Raw genomic sequence first — 16,843 nt, 5'->3', positions numbered from 1 at the left:
TAAATCATATTGTCAGTCAAAATGTGCATGTAGCTGCTATGTGCTATAGCATATTCTGGGAAACTATAAATAGACAAAGACAAAGGGTTTGACTAGAGTTCGAGGACAGGCCTCACACTTTTTAACAAAGAAAGGCAAAAGAAAAAACGTGCAGTCTATGACGTCATGATGTTATTGTATGTTCCAGTTTGGGCCAATGACATAAACCTATGAAAACAAACATGAGTGCATGCAAGCTAGGGCACATCCTCTTTTAGGAAGGAAGAGAACTTAGCGTCAATAGCAAGCAACAGTATTACCAGTCTCTTTAACCTCACAGTGAACCATGAACCTAGGACAAGCTCCCAATAACTTCCCATTACCTCTGTGTGACTTATTAGCAGACAATTGCACCAGGCCATCATGCAAACCATACACTACAAAACTTGAATCTGCCATGGTTTCATCATGACAGTTCTGTTGTTAATTTTGTTGTTTTATTGCTGTCCCAACTTAAGCACACTGTAAAATGTATAGCTATTTTATTTATTAAATTTTTTACAATTTTCTATTTCAATAATGAGCATGTAAAGCAGCTTTAGGCAATTAAAGTAAACATGTGATTCACAAATCCCATATATACAGTGCATCTTGTTTGTGAGAATTTTACACATATTTAACTGATTATTTTACATAGTAGTTGTCATAGTTGTTGCTTTGCTTAAGACAGTAATTGTTGTTTTATGAAAAAATATTGAGTTAATTAATGAGTTACTTAAAGGAGGTATGGAAAATATACGCACTGGCCTTGGACATAAATGGTTTAAAGACTGGATATTTTCTACTTTGACTATGCTGAGGTTGCCTGATGAAGGTAAAGGTCATTTTGAAGTGTTGTATAATTGCTAAATAAATAATATACTATAAGTATATACTATATATATATATATATATATATATATATATATATATATATATATATATATATATATATATATATATATATATATATATATATATATATATATATTACAATATAAGATAAGATAAGATAAGGATAGAGAGCAAGATAGAAAAAGATGAAAGGAGTGTATGTCTGTTTTTTGTTTATTAGTTCTCAACTAATAAATAGTACTATTGTTTTTATTCTGTGAAACTATTACTTTCATACATTTTAAGGCCCGATATATATATTTCTTTTTTATTATTATTTACTCCAATCCGTTTCAGAAAAGCATGCTATTCCTCTCTACTTCGGAGTGAATTCATAAGTCATGTCGCGAGATTAAAAGGGTAACATAGTTCTCGCGAGAGTTTTCTTTGTATAAATGACCCTTGTCTGGATTTGTGTTCTAGATACAGAAGCTTTGCAGAGAACAGACTAAGGAAGAAAAAAAGACAAATTGGGAACTCAAAAGACACAAGATACCAGCTATTAATGTCTTTAGTACTTAATGATAAGTTTAATTCCAACAAAAGTTAAGTACAAACTTGGTTCTGTAATTTGAGTTTTGGTGCCCAGTTTCAAGTTAGTGACTATCTTGATGCTTTTGGGGGAATTAAAGAAACACCAGGCCAAACAGACAGTCAAGGTTAGGACGAATTTGAATTTACTTACATTTTTGTTTGTTTTGTTTGTTTAATTGTTCATTGTCAAAATGACACCTTTAAAGTGAATATAAATTAAGATTTAAAATCCCTAAAAAGAACATACATAAAATACCAACAAAACTTTTTTTTTTTTTACTTTGGTGTAAATTAATTAATTAATCTCTAAATTTGAAAACGCACATCTAACTATCTAATAGTCTATATTAAATGCAAAATAAGATAGATGCTATTCAGATTGAGTTATACCAGGCACTGTATAATAAAATATAAATGTGGACCATTCAAACATCCTTTCAAAAGTTTTATGAACTAAAAACTAATTGCTCAGACCATCCACCTAGTTGATTTTTACACAATCCTTTTTTGATTGCATAGCATTTTTATTCATTAAAATATTTGCTATAGAATATTGTTTTGGAAAAACATTAGATGGCGCTAGCCAAATAAAATGCGTTTGTGCATACTGTTATTACAATATGAAAAATAGGTAATGAGTTTGGGAAACAGCTCTACCTGTTGAGGTTCATGGCATTACTCCTATTGTAACTGTCAGCCTGATGCAGCTCAGTGCCTGTAACGAAGTTCTCCAGACGCCCTGTATCGATTCTTCTAGTCCAGCTCTACCTCAGACACACATCCCATCCGACAGGAGGTACTCACCCGTGCGTAACGAGCTCAGTCCACACAGCATTTTTAGCCATTGTGTTTTTGGGCTATAGATAGCAATAGATAAAAAAAATCACAAGAGGTGAAAAGGGGAACTGAATTCGACATTTAGCCTGCTGTTGACGAAATAAACTCATCTGAATCTGCTGCATGTTTATTTGAGGTTTCACACCTAGAAGTTGTGAAAAAAATACATACTTGTACTTTCTTTGCTTTTCAGTGCGACATGATTAAAGTTGACAAATGGACGCAGTTTATTTAGTGCAATGGGAATACTGGGACAGGTTTCAAGTTCATTATTTGAAATCTTCGGAAAAGTTTTTAGACAGACCCTAAAAAGATGGAAAAAAATGGGTATATTGCCAAATTATGTAAACACCAGATTGGTAAAAAATCCCGAGCAGTAACATGTTAAACTGTTAAGCAGCGATACAAATAATTTCAGGGATCATTGTTCCATTACTATAATCAACACTAACAGACACAGTGTAGTCATTTGGTGGAAAATCAATAATTGTCTTAGATGCAGTTGCAGAAGTTATTTGTGATTGTACTTAATAGCATATATTGCAATATGCAATTAAAAAAATGCGTTCTTATACGAAAATGCATACCAGGACCCCTACTTTTTTTGCGCGCGCTATTGAACATTGTAGATTTAGAAAAACAAAGGCGTTGATGTATATGAACAAACGTGACTTTTTTTTTTTTTCTAAACGGTTTTATTTCACTTTACATAGCGATATTACAGGCATCAAAACATAAAAAATGTCACTCATGACCTCTACGAATTGATATTTTACCAGTATAAAAATAAGCATAAAAATCCAGAACTCAGAAAAAAACAATCTTAACTAAAAAAAATACACAAAATATTACTACCAGTAGTAAGTGAAAATAAAACTAAACCTTAATGTGATTATGCAGTGGCTCTGACCAACAAAGAAGTGCCACAGCCTAATTAAACTAGACCTTTACACTTCATTATATTATATTATATAACTTTTACATACAAACAGATTAAAAACTTTACATATTTGTTAACCTTTGATGACATTAATATATAAGAAAAATGAATACATTATAAATGTTCGTATTATGAATAATAATAATAATAATAATAATAATAATAATAATAATAATAATAATAATAATAATAATAATATCTAATTACAAGTAGCAGGTTTTAGTATTAAATTAAACAGTACGAACATGTATAATGTATACGTTTTTTTATTAAATGTTAATGTCATTAATTTACTGTAAAGCACTACTATATAATGAGATAATGATCACATATGTTTAGCATTTTTGCATGAGGAATAATGTGTTGAGAGTAACGTAATTCTTTTTTTTATTTTTTTTTTAACAAAATATGTATTTACGATTTGTAACAACACTCCTACAAAACGTAGAGCTTTCAAAGACTTCTCCAATTGTCCACCCTTTTTAAACCTGACCATTATTGATAATTTTATTTAATTTAGTAAAAAAAAAAAAATCCATTTACGTGTACGTAGTGCAAATAGTTTGTGCTGATACTAATAATGATTATTTATTTGATAATACTATATTCATTCAATTCATATCATTCCCTAATGTGATATATAACGTGTTATGTAATATCTACGAATGTATATAAAAGTGTTTTAGAACTCCTTGAATCAAAATGCCCCAGGACTTTTTTAAATATCTCTCTATTCAGATTTGCATAAAATGATGGTCTAATCTAAACTGGATGTTTTGCATTTGCATATGAATGACATTGTGTGCTAGAAAAATCCTTACACGATTATTCCGAGGTCCATAAATAAATAATTGTTCAAATAATACATCAAAATAACACATAAAAAAACCACACTACTGCATAGTATGTATCACTGAGAATAGTGACACAATCCATTCTGATGTATTAGGTTATGGAAATTATGGCCAGCCTGGATTTTGGAAACGTGATCAGAAATGTGAAGTGTGTGTGTGTGTGTGTGTGTGTGTGTGTGTGTGTGTGTGTGTGTGTGTGTATGTGTGTGTGTGTGTGTGTGTGTGTGTGTGTTGGGGGGGGGGTGGTCGGGGGGTATAATTAGAGTTAGGGTTAGATAATTAGACGGCAAAATATATATGAGGATGTGTTTATGGCTTTATCTGGCATTACAACTACAAACGAGAACTTTTTAGGATGCAATTGACTTGATGCCCAGGTCAATCAAAACAGCAGTATTAAGAGCCTTTGCTATAGACGTGTGATTATTTGTCGTGTCTGGGTATACAGGCATGTCCATCTATATGAGAGGTCGATGGATTAAAAAACAATAATAATAATAGCCCCACACAGACATATACCGTTATGGAGTTTGGCTAGGCAAGAGAACTCGGAAGAAAAGAGCCTACAGTTCCAGCCGCCTGGTTCCATTCAGCAGAGAATCCTCCAATGCCTTCTTTAGAAGTAACGAGTTGACACAAGGTAAATCTAACATCGAGGTGCCATTCTCTCAGTGCGCAGAGAAGCCTCATTAAATGTCGCTAACAAGCCGTGCGCATACACTGATCGGACAGCTTCCGTATAATTCTGCAAACCTAGCAGGATGTCCACTTAATGAGACCACACAAAAAAAAGACAAAGTGGTGGAGAACAAAACCTTCAGAGTACAATATGATGGACTTTGCCCACACGGCGTAATGTTCCTTGTCAATAAGAGCGGAAGTTCTACAACAGGATGACAGAAAACAAGTGTTAGTAGTATACACTGTTAAATCCAGATGCTTTAAGCTGCTCGAAGAACCTAAGCAGACCTACAAGCTGAAACTTACTATGCAATAACATTTTTCCCTAAAAATTAAATAATAAAATCAAAAGGAAATTGAAAAAAAACCTGCATTTTACTGTAATCGTGAATACTTCCTTTAAGCTATGTGACCTGATAAAGCCAGATGTGCACGGTATGTTCAATATGCATGTCATGCAAAGTATGCAATACAACCTTTCCCTAAAATTGAATAATAAAATCAAAAGGAAATTGTGATAAAACTGCATTTTACTGTCATCGTGAATACTTCCTTTAAGCTATGTGACCCAATAAAGCCAGATGTGCACGTTATGTGCAATATGCATGTGATGCAAAGTATGCAATACAACCTTAAGCCTATAGTTAAAGTATTTTACTAAAGTTATAGAGCACGTGCTGTATAAGCACGTTATCAGTGCACGGTGCCTCAGCTGAGCGTCAGAAAACCGCATCACGTTATGTAGGCTACGGCTATGCAAAAGGTCCTGAACGATGCACAACACAAAGCTTTGGACTAGGCAAATAAAGAGGGGCTGTTGCGCCCCATCCTGACGGCCCCACAAAGCTGCAAGCCGCGTTTGCACTTTTTTGGATTTTTCTGAAGCGGATGCTGCGCGTGCTGCCTAATAAGAAAAGCTGCAAAAGTAACAATAATAGAAATTATTATTATTATTTACATTTTTGTTTTTGCGAAGTCTTCCGGACAAGTACTATATTCCCGAAACTTACTAGATATAAAGTTGAACGCTCCAAATGGGCTGGGGCTCGTGAGACCACCGTCACCTGACGACTGCAGTCCATTCAGGAAAATACGCAAAAGAAAAACTTGCCCCTATAATCTGAAACAGCGTTGTGCATTTGGTAGCTGCATAAAGAAAGAAGAAAAAGAGAGGGACGAGAGTTTTGAGAATGAGAGAGAAAACAGCGACGGAGATCCGGCGACAGGAAGAGGATGCAAAAAAACAAAACAAAAACAAGTCAGATTAAAATGCAAACAAAGTAAATACGTCTTACAGACCATGCGCATCTCAATGATTCCAAGTGAGCACAAAATAGGAGTTTCCACACTCGCTGGTGTTTGTCATCTCTGTACAAAAAAAAATTTTCGATCCCGGAAAAAAAAGAAGGACGGAGATGCGCGCGTCTAAAATCGCTCCGCTGACTGCGCGCTCACGCCGCCGTAGCACGGAATTCGCACGTGGAAAAAGCGCGCACGCGTCCGCTTAAAGATGATCGCGATGTTGAAAGGATAAAACCTTGTTTGAACAGAAAAGCTAAGTGAAATGAATGGAGAAATGTTTGACCTGGTTTTGTTTTTTCGGAACCTTCCATGTTCTGACTAAACAAAAACATCTGGTTAAAAACAAGAGTTCGCTGTCGAAAGTGCTGAAGTGATCTACTTCTTGAGTAAAGTCACGCGATGGAGTTTAACGGGTGCCCGTATTGTGCGATGAGGCGGTGCGGAATTAAATAAACAAAGAGGGAGCTAATGGCTGGTCGGTATTGAGGAGTTGGTCCCCCCGCTGCTTATCGCAAAGACTTCAGCAGTGGAAGCTCGGGGATAAACAGACAATTAGCCCAGGTGAATAAACTTGTTTGGGGGTGTTAATTACATGCTTAACGTAAACAAAGGGCCGTGTTAAAATCAAGTGATTTAACAGAGGCTTATGCGCACCCCATTTTCAAACCCCCCAGTAATTTCCGTATTGCCTGCAAGCACAGATTTGTTCCAAACAAACAAACAAAAAAAAAAGTAGGTAAAACTCAATAATCGTGTAAGGTGATCGGGTTAAACACCTGGACACGCTAGCCTTTCAGGATATTCAGCATGCATGGGGCCTCTTGGAAATGCCGGCCAGGCGAGAGTGGATTAGAGCAGGAATATGCGCTCAGCATTTCAATACAGGTTATTTCCAGTCCAAGAAGCTTTCCAAAGCGACCGCTTCAAGTGAGTTGCTTCCCTGAAGTTTCAAATGACAGGGAGTGTGATGTTGAAGAAAAAAAAATAAAAATCCAACTCACATCCAAGCACGATTTAACTTTTCTTTCTGAATCCTTACCGAAAATATGAGTGAATCGATTCTTATAATGGCATATAAATAACTACCAGTATGACAAGAGCATCAAGTTGCCAAGGTGTTAAGTGGAATTAAACGTGGGTATGATCTGGTATGATATTCCTCAAAGAAAAAAAAATGAAGCTGTGGTGGAATGCAAAAATGATCTTTAGCAATCTTTGAGCAAGCGAATGATGTTTAGATGCTGCATCTCATTTTGGTCGATTTTCAATGCATTTCCAGTTTAAAGGCAAAACTGGTGCAGGGGCTCATCCTGTAAAAAAAAGTAAGAAATAGAAGAAGAAATAAAGATTAGCCTGAATATGAAAAAGAAGAAAATAAATATTTGAGTATCTCCAATAGAATATATGGAGAGATGTTTTCATCAGCAAAAAAGTTGTTTAACTTATTGCTTCTTTCACGCAAAGGGCAAGAACTGTGTGTTTTGCCTCTGCATTTACACACGCACACTCACACCCACACACACACGCACACACGCGCACACACACGCACTGGAGCCAGCGGGATGCTCAGCATCAGCAGCAACTGTATCTTCAAGGAAAACAGCCAGATTCGTTTTAGAAAAGTAAATACTTTTGTGGGCAAAAACATGAATAAGAGCTGCCCAACACACAAAGTTAGAGCGTTCAGGAGAAATCGTTTCAATACTTGTCTGAAAGCATGCATCAGCAGCAACAACAACAACAACAACAACAACAAAAAAAAGGACATCCATACCGACAGATGTCTAGAGATTACGTTCATATAGTCTAGTGAGCGCACGCGCTGCGTGTTGTAGACTCCGTTTCAAGTCCTTCATTTAAATGTGGATTCCATGTGCGCGACTGTTACCCTCCTCCTCCTCCTCCTCCTCTTTCTCCTTCTCCTCCAAGCAGCCGCCACCCCTGCCTTCTCTTTACTACATATCTTCTTTAGCTTTAACGAGTCTCGTTAAGATCGCAATAATATTCCACCCACTAATTGCTCATTCCATTCAACAAATCGGCTGAGCCTCGGCTTCTGCTTCAGGAGGGAGGGCGGTGTTCAGATCGGACTTCCTGATAACCCCCCCCCCCCACCCCCCGCGCGAGCAGCACAAGTGGTGAAAGCCACTACGTACTGGCTAATGATTGGCACGCTTGACAGTGATTGGCAGGGCTGCCATGACAACGCCACAACGACACCGAGAAGACCAATAGAAAAGCGAAACAAAATATTTCAATGCTACACTCACGCGTGGATTTTTAGGGTGAGATATTATGAGGCTTGGTGTCATTAGGCGATCGCTATAGAATCATTCAATCTTTGCACTCGTCCGTTCCTCTTTTTTTTTTTTTTCTTTCCTAATTTTCTTTCTCTCCCAGGTCATTTCCATGGTTTTCAGATCTCCTTTAGAGCTCTATCCCTCCCATTTCTTCCTGCCCAACTTCGCTGATCGGCCCTTGCTCGTGTCGAGCAGCGCGCCCAGCGCCCGGTCTCCCGAAGACTTGTCCATGTTTCAGCTACCGACCCTCAACTTCTCCGCGGAGCAGGTGGCGAGCGTCTGCGAGACGCTTGAGGAGACCGGCGACATTGAGCGACTCGGTCGCTTCCTGTGGTCGCTGCCGGTAGCGCCGGGCGCGTGCGAGGCCATCAACAAGCACGAGTCGATCCTGCGCGCCCGCGCCGTCGTCGCCTTTCACACGGGCAACTTCCGCGACCTCTATCATATCCTGGAAAACCACAAGTTCACCAAAGACTCGCACGGCAAGCTCCAGGCCATGTGGCTCGAAGCTCATTATCAGGAGGCCGAGAAGCTGCGAGGGCGTCCGCTCGGACCCGTTGACAAGTATCGAGTGCGCAAGAAGTTTCCGCTTCCCAGAACCATTTGGGACGGCGAACAGAAGACGCACTGTTTCAAGGAACGCACGCGCAGTCTGCTGCGAGAGTGGTACCTCCAGGACCCGTATCCCAACCCGAGCAAGAAACGGGAACTGGCGCAGGCCACTGGACTCACTCCTACACAGGTCGGAAACTGGTTTAAAAACCGGAGGCAAAGAGACAGAGCAGCGGCAGCAAAAAACAGGTACCCGACATTTATACGCCTTTGGGGGGCTTGGAGGGTCCACTTGTGAACGTGTAAACATTTCACTGATACATAAAACCCCTATTAATTGCCTGTTTTTTTTTTTTTTTTTTTTTTTTTATAAAGCAGTCATCCTGAACCAAGCATGCAGGCTGAATATTCAGCACTGATTGAGTTAAAAAATCACAAGTTAAATGGTGGAATTTTTTCCTATTTGTGTAAATTGTTAGAAGAAAATTGCAGTCTTAAAATAAAAGGAAAATATCTTGATATATTAAAAGCAAAATGGGTTGTAAATTAACAATACATTTCAATGCAAACAAAACTTAAAGTAGTTTCTGATTTGTTTCGTGAAGAAGAAAAGAAAATCAACAGATAAAACAGTATTTCTTTACAAAATATATATATTTGTTTATAAGTTTAATTATATAAACGTTTTGTGCTAAAATGTGCAGTACACAATCTCACAGTTTTACTGTTTTTTTTTTTAGTTGTTCTGTTGGCTACCATAGCCTATGTATATAGCCTAAAATTAAATATTATTAAAACGACATTATTTCATCAAGTAGACAGTCATTCTAAAAAAAAATAAAAAAATAGCTTAAATATGATTTGTCATTTTGTCTAACAGATTATATATACAGTTGCATTTCTGCTATCATAGTCGTTTTTTTTTTTTTTTTTTTGTGGCAGCAAAACAGCCTATCAATTTCTACACATAATACAAAACAAACAAAAAAAAAACATATTTTGGAAACACCTTTGCAGAAAAGGTCAATTCCACTTGACAGGACAGAATATATTTTGTGCAGACATTTTGCACTGCATTGTCAGTTTTTTCCCCACGAATAATCACAGTTATTATTAAGAATTACTAACATTTTGACTTGCGCTTAATTTAAAAATAGATCCAGCTCAACATTTTAAGAAATATTTGTTTTTATTTGTATTCGTGGTCCTTTTTCTTGTGTTATTGTGCTTTTGTCTGAAAAGTGCTATTTGCGCAAGTCTACTCATTCTAAACATTCTTTCAGATTTTAATATCAATATTATACCGATGCATCATTTTAATAATAAAATCTGAAATAATGTTTAGAATTAATCTTAAAATCTGACTTAATGTTTAGCATGAGTGGATCAAGACGGAAATATATATTCGTAAGGAAATATGATGCGATTTATAAATAGTGATAAAAATCTATATGTATTGAAACATGAATGCTTTTCTCAAGGCTGTACAAAAGTCAAATTGGGTTTGTTTTAGCTAAAATGTTAGAATGAATGTAAACGTTTGCAATCGATCAATTAAAGGTAGCAGTGTTTTTTTCTGGTTTGTTTTGGCTAATATTAGTGTGCCCATGTTCTGTTCAGCTGTTGTAGGCCTTTCAATCTTGGTTTGAAGAATTGCGTCATTTTGTAGCTACTATCCATATATACATCCATAGTGTATAGAAGTTAATAATCATAATAATTAACAAGTGTTCAGCTGAGATCTCATGCGTTCTCCTTTTTTGTTTTTTATCTCTTCCATGTAGGCTCCAGCACCAAGCCATAGGACAGAACGGCATGCGCTCACTATCTGACTGCACTCCGCATAGCTCGGCCGAGTCGCCGTGTACCGCCGCCAGTCCCACCACCAGCGTCTCCAGCGTGACGGAGCGCGCCGACATGGCCACGTCCATCCTCTCTGTAACGTCCAGTGACTCCGAATGCGACGTATGATACGCAAATAAAAAAGAGAAAGAAAAGAAAAGAAAAAAAAGAGAGAGAGAGAGAAATATTTGCAGGGAATACGGACCTGAATAGACATTATGATTTATCGAGGAAAACAAGAAGGACCATAATTATTCTGAGAAAGAGAGAAAAAAAGAAAAAGAAAAAAAAAAATTATAAAAGCACGTCTTTTTTTCAAGCGCTTTCAACGGGACCCACGCCTCCCCCCCTTCCCCCCATCATTTGCATGAAATATCGATAGCTTTTTTTTAATACGCAGGAAATAATCTTTCGCTCGATGTTTTCTGCAAGGATGACCGAGAAGAGGAATTTTTCCATAATCTGGTGTTCATCGTCTTTTTTTTTTTTTTTTTTATTGTTTTTTAATTAATGCACAGCGCAGCCAGGATGCAATCCTTCTTCTTCTTTTAGTTTCATCAGACAATCATTTGAGTCGTAAGCACCTTTCTTTTCTTTCACTGCTGTCACTGCCTGTGTGGGGTACTGGTCAAATGTGGAACTGTATACAAATTTTTTATTTTTATTTCGAGATTTTATATTGAATTATGCCTATATCCTAAATAATGCCATCATTCTCCCAGTTTGTAATATATGTGTAGAAATATGGCTGTATATAATATTGCTCTACGTCTCCGTTGTCTTTTCTATTCCTGGTTACTTTTTTTTCTTGAATCGGTGTTCAGAACTATTTGTCAGGACGTAATGATTAAGCGCTCTAGACGTTTTGTTTTCCTGTTTTTTTAAAATACACAGAGTCGAGATTTTATGCAAAAAAAAAGAAGAGGAGTAACAACGAGGATGTGAAATATAATCGACTGTTCAAAAGGAAAATTGTCATGTTGAAACTCGAGCGCTTAATTCTTCGATGTTACTTTTATTGCGTGTTTATGCTAATGTATACATTTCTAAGCTAAAATACAGTATTTCATTTTATAATTATGAATTAAGGGTATTTTTTTAGTTCCGTTGCCTGTCAATACCAGGCACAGTGACAACAATTCACTTCTCCACAAGAGTGTCAAAGACGTCCCTTGTTATTGTTGTTATTAAGAGGGGGGGGGGGGGTCTTTTTCCAAGTCCCACGTCTTCCACTAACGTCTACATTCTGGGCGAAAGAACTCATACGGACGTCTAATAAATACTAACCGGGAAGCTTTTAGGATACGAAAACTCGCTTTCCTTTTTGCCCATAGTCACTAATGAATACAAAAAAAATTAAATAAACGCACCATTAAATGGACTTATTATGAAGGACTCCTCCCCTGGCCCAATCTCCTATTGTAGCCATAGTGAAAAGGGCTTTTCATCCAAAAGCGAGAAGCAGTACGGGGAGAAAAGCGTTGCCCGGACCCAATTCACCCTAGAAGCCCATTCACACCTCATATATCAACCACGAAGAAAACTTGCTAGAAAGGATTGATTTGGATAGTGGGATACAGTTGGCTTTCCTTAAAAACAGTTCAAACAGTATAGACGCAAACACACACACACACACACACACACACACACACACACACACACACACACACACACACAAACAGGAAGCATGCTTGCTCCCTCCACCAAAATCTATAAATAATAATATAAATAACTATAAATAATATCTGTACATGTCAGTAAACCTTTTTAATATTTTCCGTATTTACTGTTACTTGAGCGTTTGAATCGTAATGTTTAGGCTGTGCAGTAAATGCGAACGGGGCCACCAAATGTCACTTTTCTATAACCTATACTTTTTTTTTTCCAAACCCTCAAACACATGAAATTACCAACCATTTCATCCAACTAGTTCTCCAAGCACTTGTGCTAAATGAAAAAAAAAAAAAAGCTATCAAACCATTGAGCATGCATGAATCAGTGAGTGAAGGTGGATTGACGTTAATGTCATGAATCCATATGACTAGATCAAATTTATGTGATAATAATTGTAATAATTTTTTATGTCAGATGTTGTTTTAAATGAACAAGAAGCTCTATTAGGGTTGAAACTGTGATCGGTCGATGAATGAATATTTTGTAACATTTCCTCATTCATGCATTCATTTATTCATTCATGCATTCATTTATTCATTCATGCATTTATTTATTCATGCATTCATTTATTCATGCATTCATTTGTTCGTTCATGCATTCATTCATTCATACATGCGTTCATTTATTCATTCATGCATTTATTCATTCGACCCGTGGTATATTTATATTTAATATGTAACCCTTCTACAAGCAAACAAAGATGAAACCACTGTGCAAGATGCACAGAAAATGTTTGTCCTGCAGTTTTGATGGCAGTTATTTGAAATATAAAAGCCTATTTTTATACTGTTAGAAGAAATAGTTGAAATATTCAACGATGAAAATAATTTGCCAAATATAAGGGATTGTCGTGCTTAAGGATCACGGAGAAGACCTGGATTAGAAACTCCTGGCTCACGAATATGAGACAAGTGCAATAACAATAGGCTTCCATGCTTTTGCCCAGCCCAGGAGCTAGGTTTATCTGAAGGCCTATAGTTATTAGATCTTTGAAGACTAGATTATTTGTCCTGTTCCCATAACCTTACAAGCACAGAGACAAATAAGCCCAACCGGGCTGCAGACTGCAGTAAGAAAAGATCGCACTGCCCTGTTTTTCCCCCTCTAAATTCGTCGGTTAAGTGAACACAACTTTTCTATTCGTGTGTATTCATGCAGCTCTCAATGAGCCACAGTTCCCCCTGACCCGGATTGAACGCGCGGAGATAGGATGCAGAACAGTCAGAGCTTTAGCAAGAAAGGATAAAAAACACACACATCAGTTCCCTCTTTCCAGCACAAGCTTCCTGAGGAACATATTTGACCACCTATAAGTGCTGCACTAATAGTCGCATTTATTACCCATTTATAAGATCAGAAGTTTTGGAAAGGTTATACTAGGGATGGTTTTTTAAACGCAAATATTTATGATTTTTATTATTATTATTTCATATTCCAAGCTCTATAAGCATGTCAATAATTGTAAAATATACTTCTATAAATATGGATATGTAGCTTTAACATGAGTTAAACCAACTTATATTTTTTACCTGTTCACATTTTCCCTTCTATATCAATTTATTATAGACAATTGACTCCATGCACATTTGAGTTTGTTTAGAAATCAAATATTTTGGACGACTGCTAAGAATCTCATATTATGTTTATCACATGTTATTTAATTATTCCTCTACAAAAGTGTGTATTTTTCCCCAATGTTTGATCATGAAAATCTCAAAAATCGAAGCACGTGAGACACAGAAACTCGTATGTTGATGTTTTGTGCTAGCAAATATATCTTCAAACTAAAAATTTTTTTTTAAGTGCTAACAATAATAATTTGGAGGATTTCTGGTAGGTAAACCCGAACCGTATAAGCAGGGACTCTTTAGTGATGTAACGCATTTAGCATTGCATTCAAGAATATTAATTTTGGGCAACTAGATTCCTTGGGGTTAAAAAAACAAACAAACATTGTGTTCGTCTGACATTCGGTTGGTATCAGTTAGAAAAATCAACTCAAATTGAATCATTTCAGAGCGTGACAATTATTAATGTAAGATTATTCATATAAAATATAATATCTTGCTTGTCATCAGTGCGACACACACTTGTGTGAGACATGTGAGACTACACTGTGCTTGAACAGAGAACATGACACCACAGAAAAAAATAATCTCTTGAAACAAGAGATTGAGTTCGGCAAAGCTGCAATCACGCCGGTGTTGAACTCTGAGTCGGGGATGGATTAAAAAACAACTATAGGCTAATTTTATTGTTGCTGAAATTTCTGCGATCACAACCTGCCTGCGTATGATACAACATCTGGGATCAGCAGTGCAGCTGTAAGAGCTATTAGGAACCGTTTACAAATGGGATCCAATGAGATCCAATGTATGTACAGTTTATAAGCATTTTCCAAATAGTTTCAGGCACAATCGAGATTCCCATCTGAGAAAAGTTAAGCTGGTTTACTAAGTTGCATTCTTTCTCACACACACACACACACACACACACACACACACACACACACACACACACACACACACACACACACACACACACACACACACACACACACACACATTGATCTCGCGCCTCTTGCACACAGCAAACTGACAGGCAGCTTAGGCATTCGAAGCACCTGTGCTTTTAACAGCCGCTCACGTGCTGATTCAGCATGTAACTGATCACATCCCATATAATAAACAATACACAATTCAAATGTGCATTTTATTCACTGTTATTAACTGTTACTGAAATGAAGTAAGGAAGTCAGAGTAACAAAAACTCAATACATACAATTGATTGATCAGATTTATTACACCACCACCATGACCATGATCTTATACCTTCTCGATGATGGAGAAGAATTTCACAGAATAAAACAAAGCATAAGGCGCTTAAAATTGCGTGAAAAATGGAAGTGTTACTATTAAAGATCAGTTCTTATAGTTAAATTCACCTATTCTTCTTTACATTTTTTGCGTTTGCTGTAGTGTGGAAACACTAAAGTAGAACAATTATCTTAGGCAATAGGTAGGTGTGTGTGTGTGTGTGTGTGTGTGTGTGTGTGTGTGTGTGTGTGTGTGTGTGTGTGTGTGAGAGAGAGAGAGAGAGAGAGAGAGAGAGAGAGAGAGAGAGAGAGAGATTATCTTTGCTCTGCACTCTGTGTAAAAACCGTGAGCTCGGTGGGATGAACTGTGCCCTGGCCCCTCTATTCGCGCATCTGGGCTTGGCTCGGCCTCCTCAATTAGCGCCGCTCCCGCCGGTGCCCCCGCTGCGCCCCCCATACACTCCTTACCGCCCCCTACCGCGACCCTGCTCAACAATCATGAAACCGTTTAGAAATTGACTCGTTCTGTAAATAATCTCAGACCCGCCAAACAATGGAAGCCATCCGACAGGAGTTTATTAGCAAGACACCATTTAAACAGATGTCCTGCTTTAAGATATTAGCACCCAGGAACGGAAGAGGATCCGTTGCTCGAGCAGGGAGAGTTCCTGAGAGCAGCCCGGAAGTGTCAGGCGGAACCGACATCTGGGTGTACATCTGGACACGGCGAAAAAAAGGTAGGCATCTATCTCTGTGTGCTTGACAAGTCAAAAACATGAACAGCCAGGATGATGATGATGATGATGATGATGGTGATGATGGTGATGATGGTTATTGTTAATTATTATTATTATTATTATTATTATTATTATTATTATTATTATTATTATTATTATTATTATAACCTAATACCAGGAGCCACTTAAAAAAAAAAGCTTTTCATTCATTCAATTGCCACATTTTGACATTATTGTGTGCATGTATCGCCCTCTTGTGGAAAATGTAAGAAATTATTCCTGCCGCACTCTTTATTCAAGGAGCATCTCCAGCATAAAACTTTGTATTTGTCATATTGCTTAATCATGTGGAAGGTACAATGTCCCATTTCTCTCTATTCCTTCTTCTTCTTCTTTCTCTCTCGCTCTCTCTCTCTCTCGCTCTCTCTCTCTCTCTCACACACACACACACACACACACACACACACACACACACACACACACACACACACACACACACACACACACACACACACACACACACATATTTTCATTCCAAAATGAATGGAATTTCATGGCCTGACTTTCAAGTAGTAACCCACCAGTAGGCAATACAGTAACCTAAATACAAATACAAAAATAGGGAGAAAAAGACATTTGCAAGAGTGCCTGGCACACATAGATCATAGGCTTTGGTGGAAAGGTTTTTGGCCTTGGACTAGAAAGATGAAGAAGAAATGAAATGGAACTCAAAAAACACACAATGCTCTGAGGCCAAGTTTCGACTAGAGTTATCAAATAGTTGAAAAAAATACTTGAAAAGAGACAGGTCCTGATAAAAAATGTTAATAAATACATGAGAAGATATGCACTTGTGACCATAC

At 37.3% G+C, this 16,843-nt stretch overlaps 1 protein-coding gene and 1 long non-coding RNA gene across 3 annotated transcripts; one reads left to right on the top strand and one right to left on the bottom strand.

Moving 5' to 3' along the window:
• Positions 1-3,943: 3,943 nt before the first annotated feature.
• LOC310725321 lies at positions 3,944-7,953 on the bottom strand. 2 transcript variants are annotated; one of them, XR_014533317.1, is made up of 5 exons: positions 7,835-7,953; positions 6,058-7,370; positions 5,769-5,904; positions 5,448-5,675; positions 3,944-4,960 (listed from the first exon to the last, which is right to left on the bottom strand). It is a non-coding gene; the product is annotated as an uncharacterized lncRNA (long non-coding RNA). The 2 variants fall into 2 exon arrangements; XR_014533316.1 differs by having other exon boundaries at positions 5,769-7,370.
• Positions 7,954-8,325: 372 nt separating this feature from the next.
• six3a (SIX homeobox 3a) lies at positions 8,326-11,831 on the top strand. The gene is made up of 2 exons (XM_083540096.1): positions 8,326-9,161; positions 10,697-11,831. Exons 1-2 carry the CDS (start codon positions 8,470-8,472, stop codon positions 10,881-10,883), a joined length of 879 nt encoding a protein of 292 aa, XP_083396222.1. The 5' UTR covers positions 8,326-8,469; the 3' UTR covers positions 10,884-11,831.
• The last annotated feature ends 5,012 nt before the right edge of the window (positions 11,832-16,843 follow it).

The sequence above is a fragment of the Silurus aristotelis genome (assembly GCF_946808225.1).
Source record: "Silurus aristotelis genome assembly, chromosome: 4".
Lineage (NCBI taxonomy): Eukaryota > Metazoa > Chordata > Actinopteri > Siluriformes > Siluridae > Silurus > Silurus aristotelis.
Note: the sequence above shows the minus strand (reverse complement) of the source record. Positions and strands in the feature narration are given on the sequence as shown.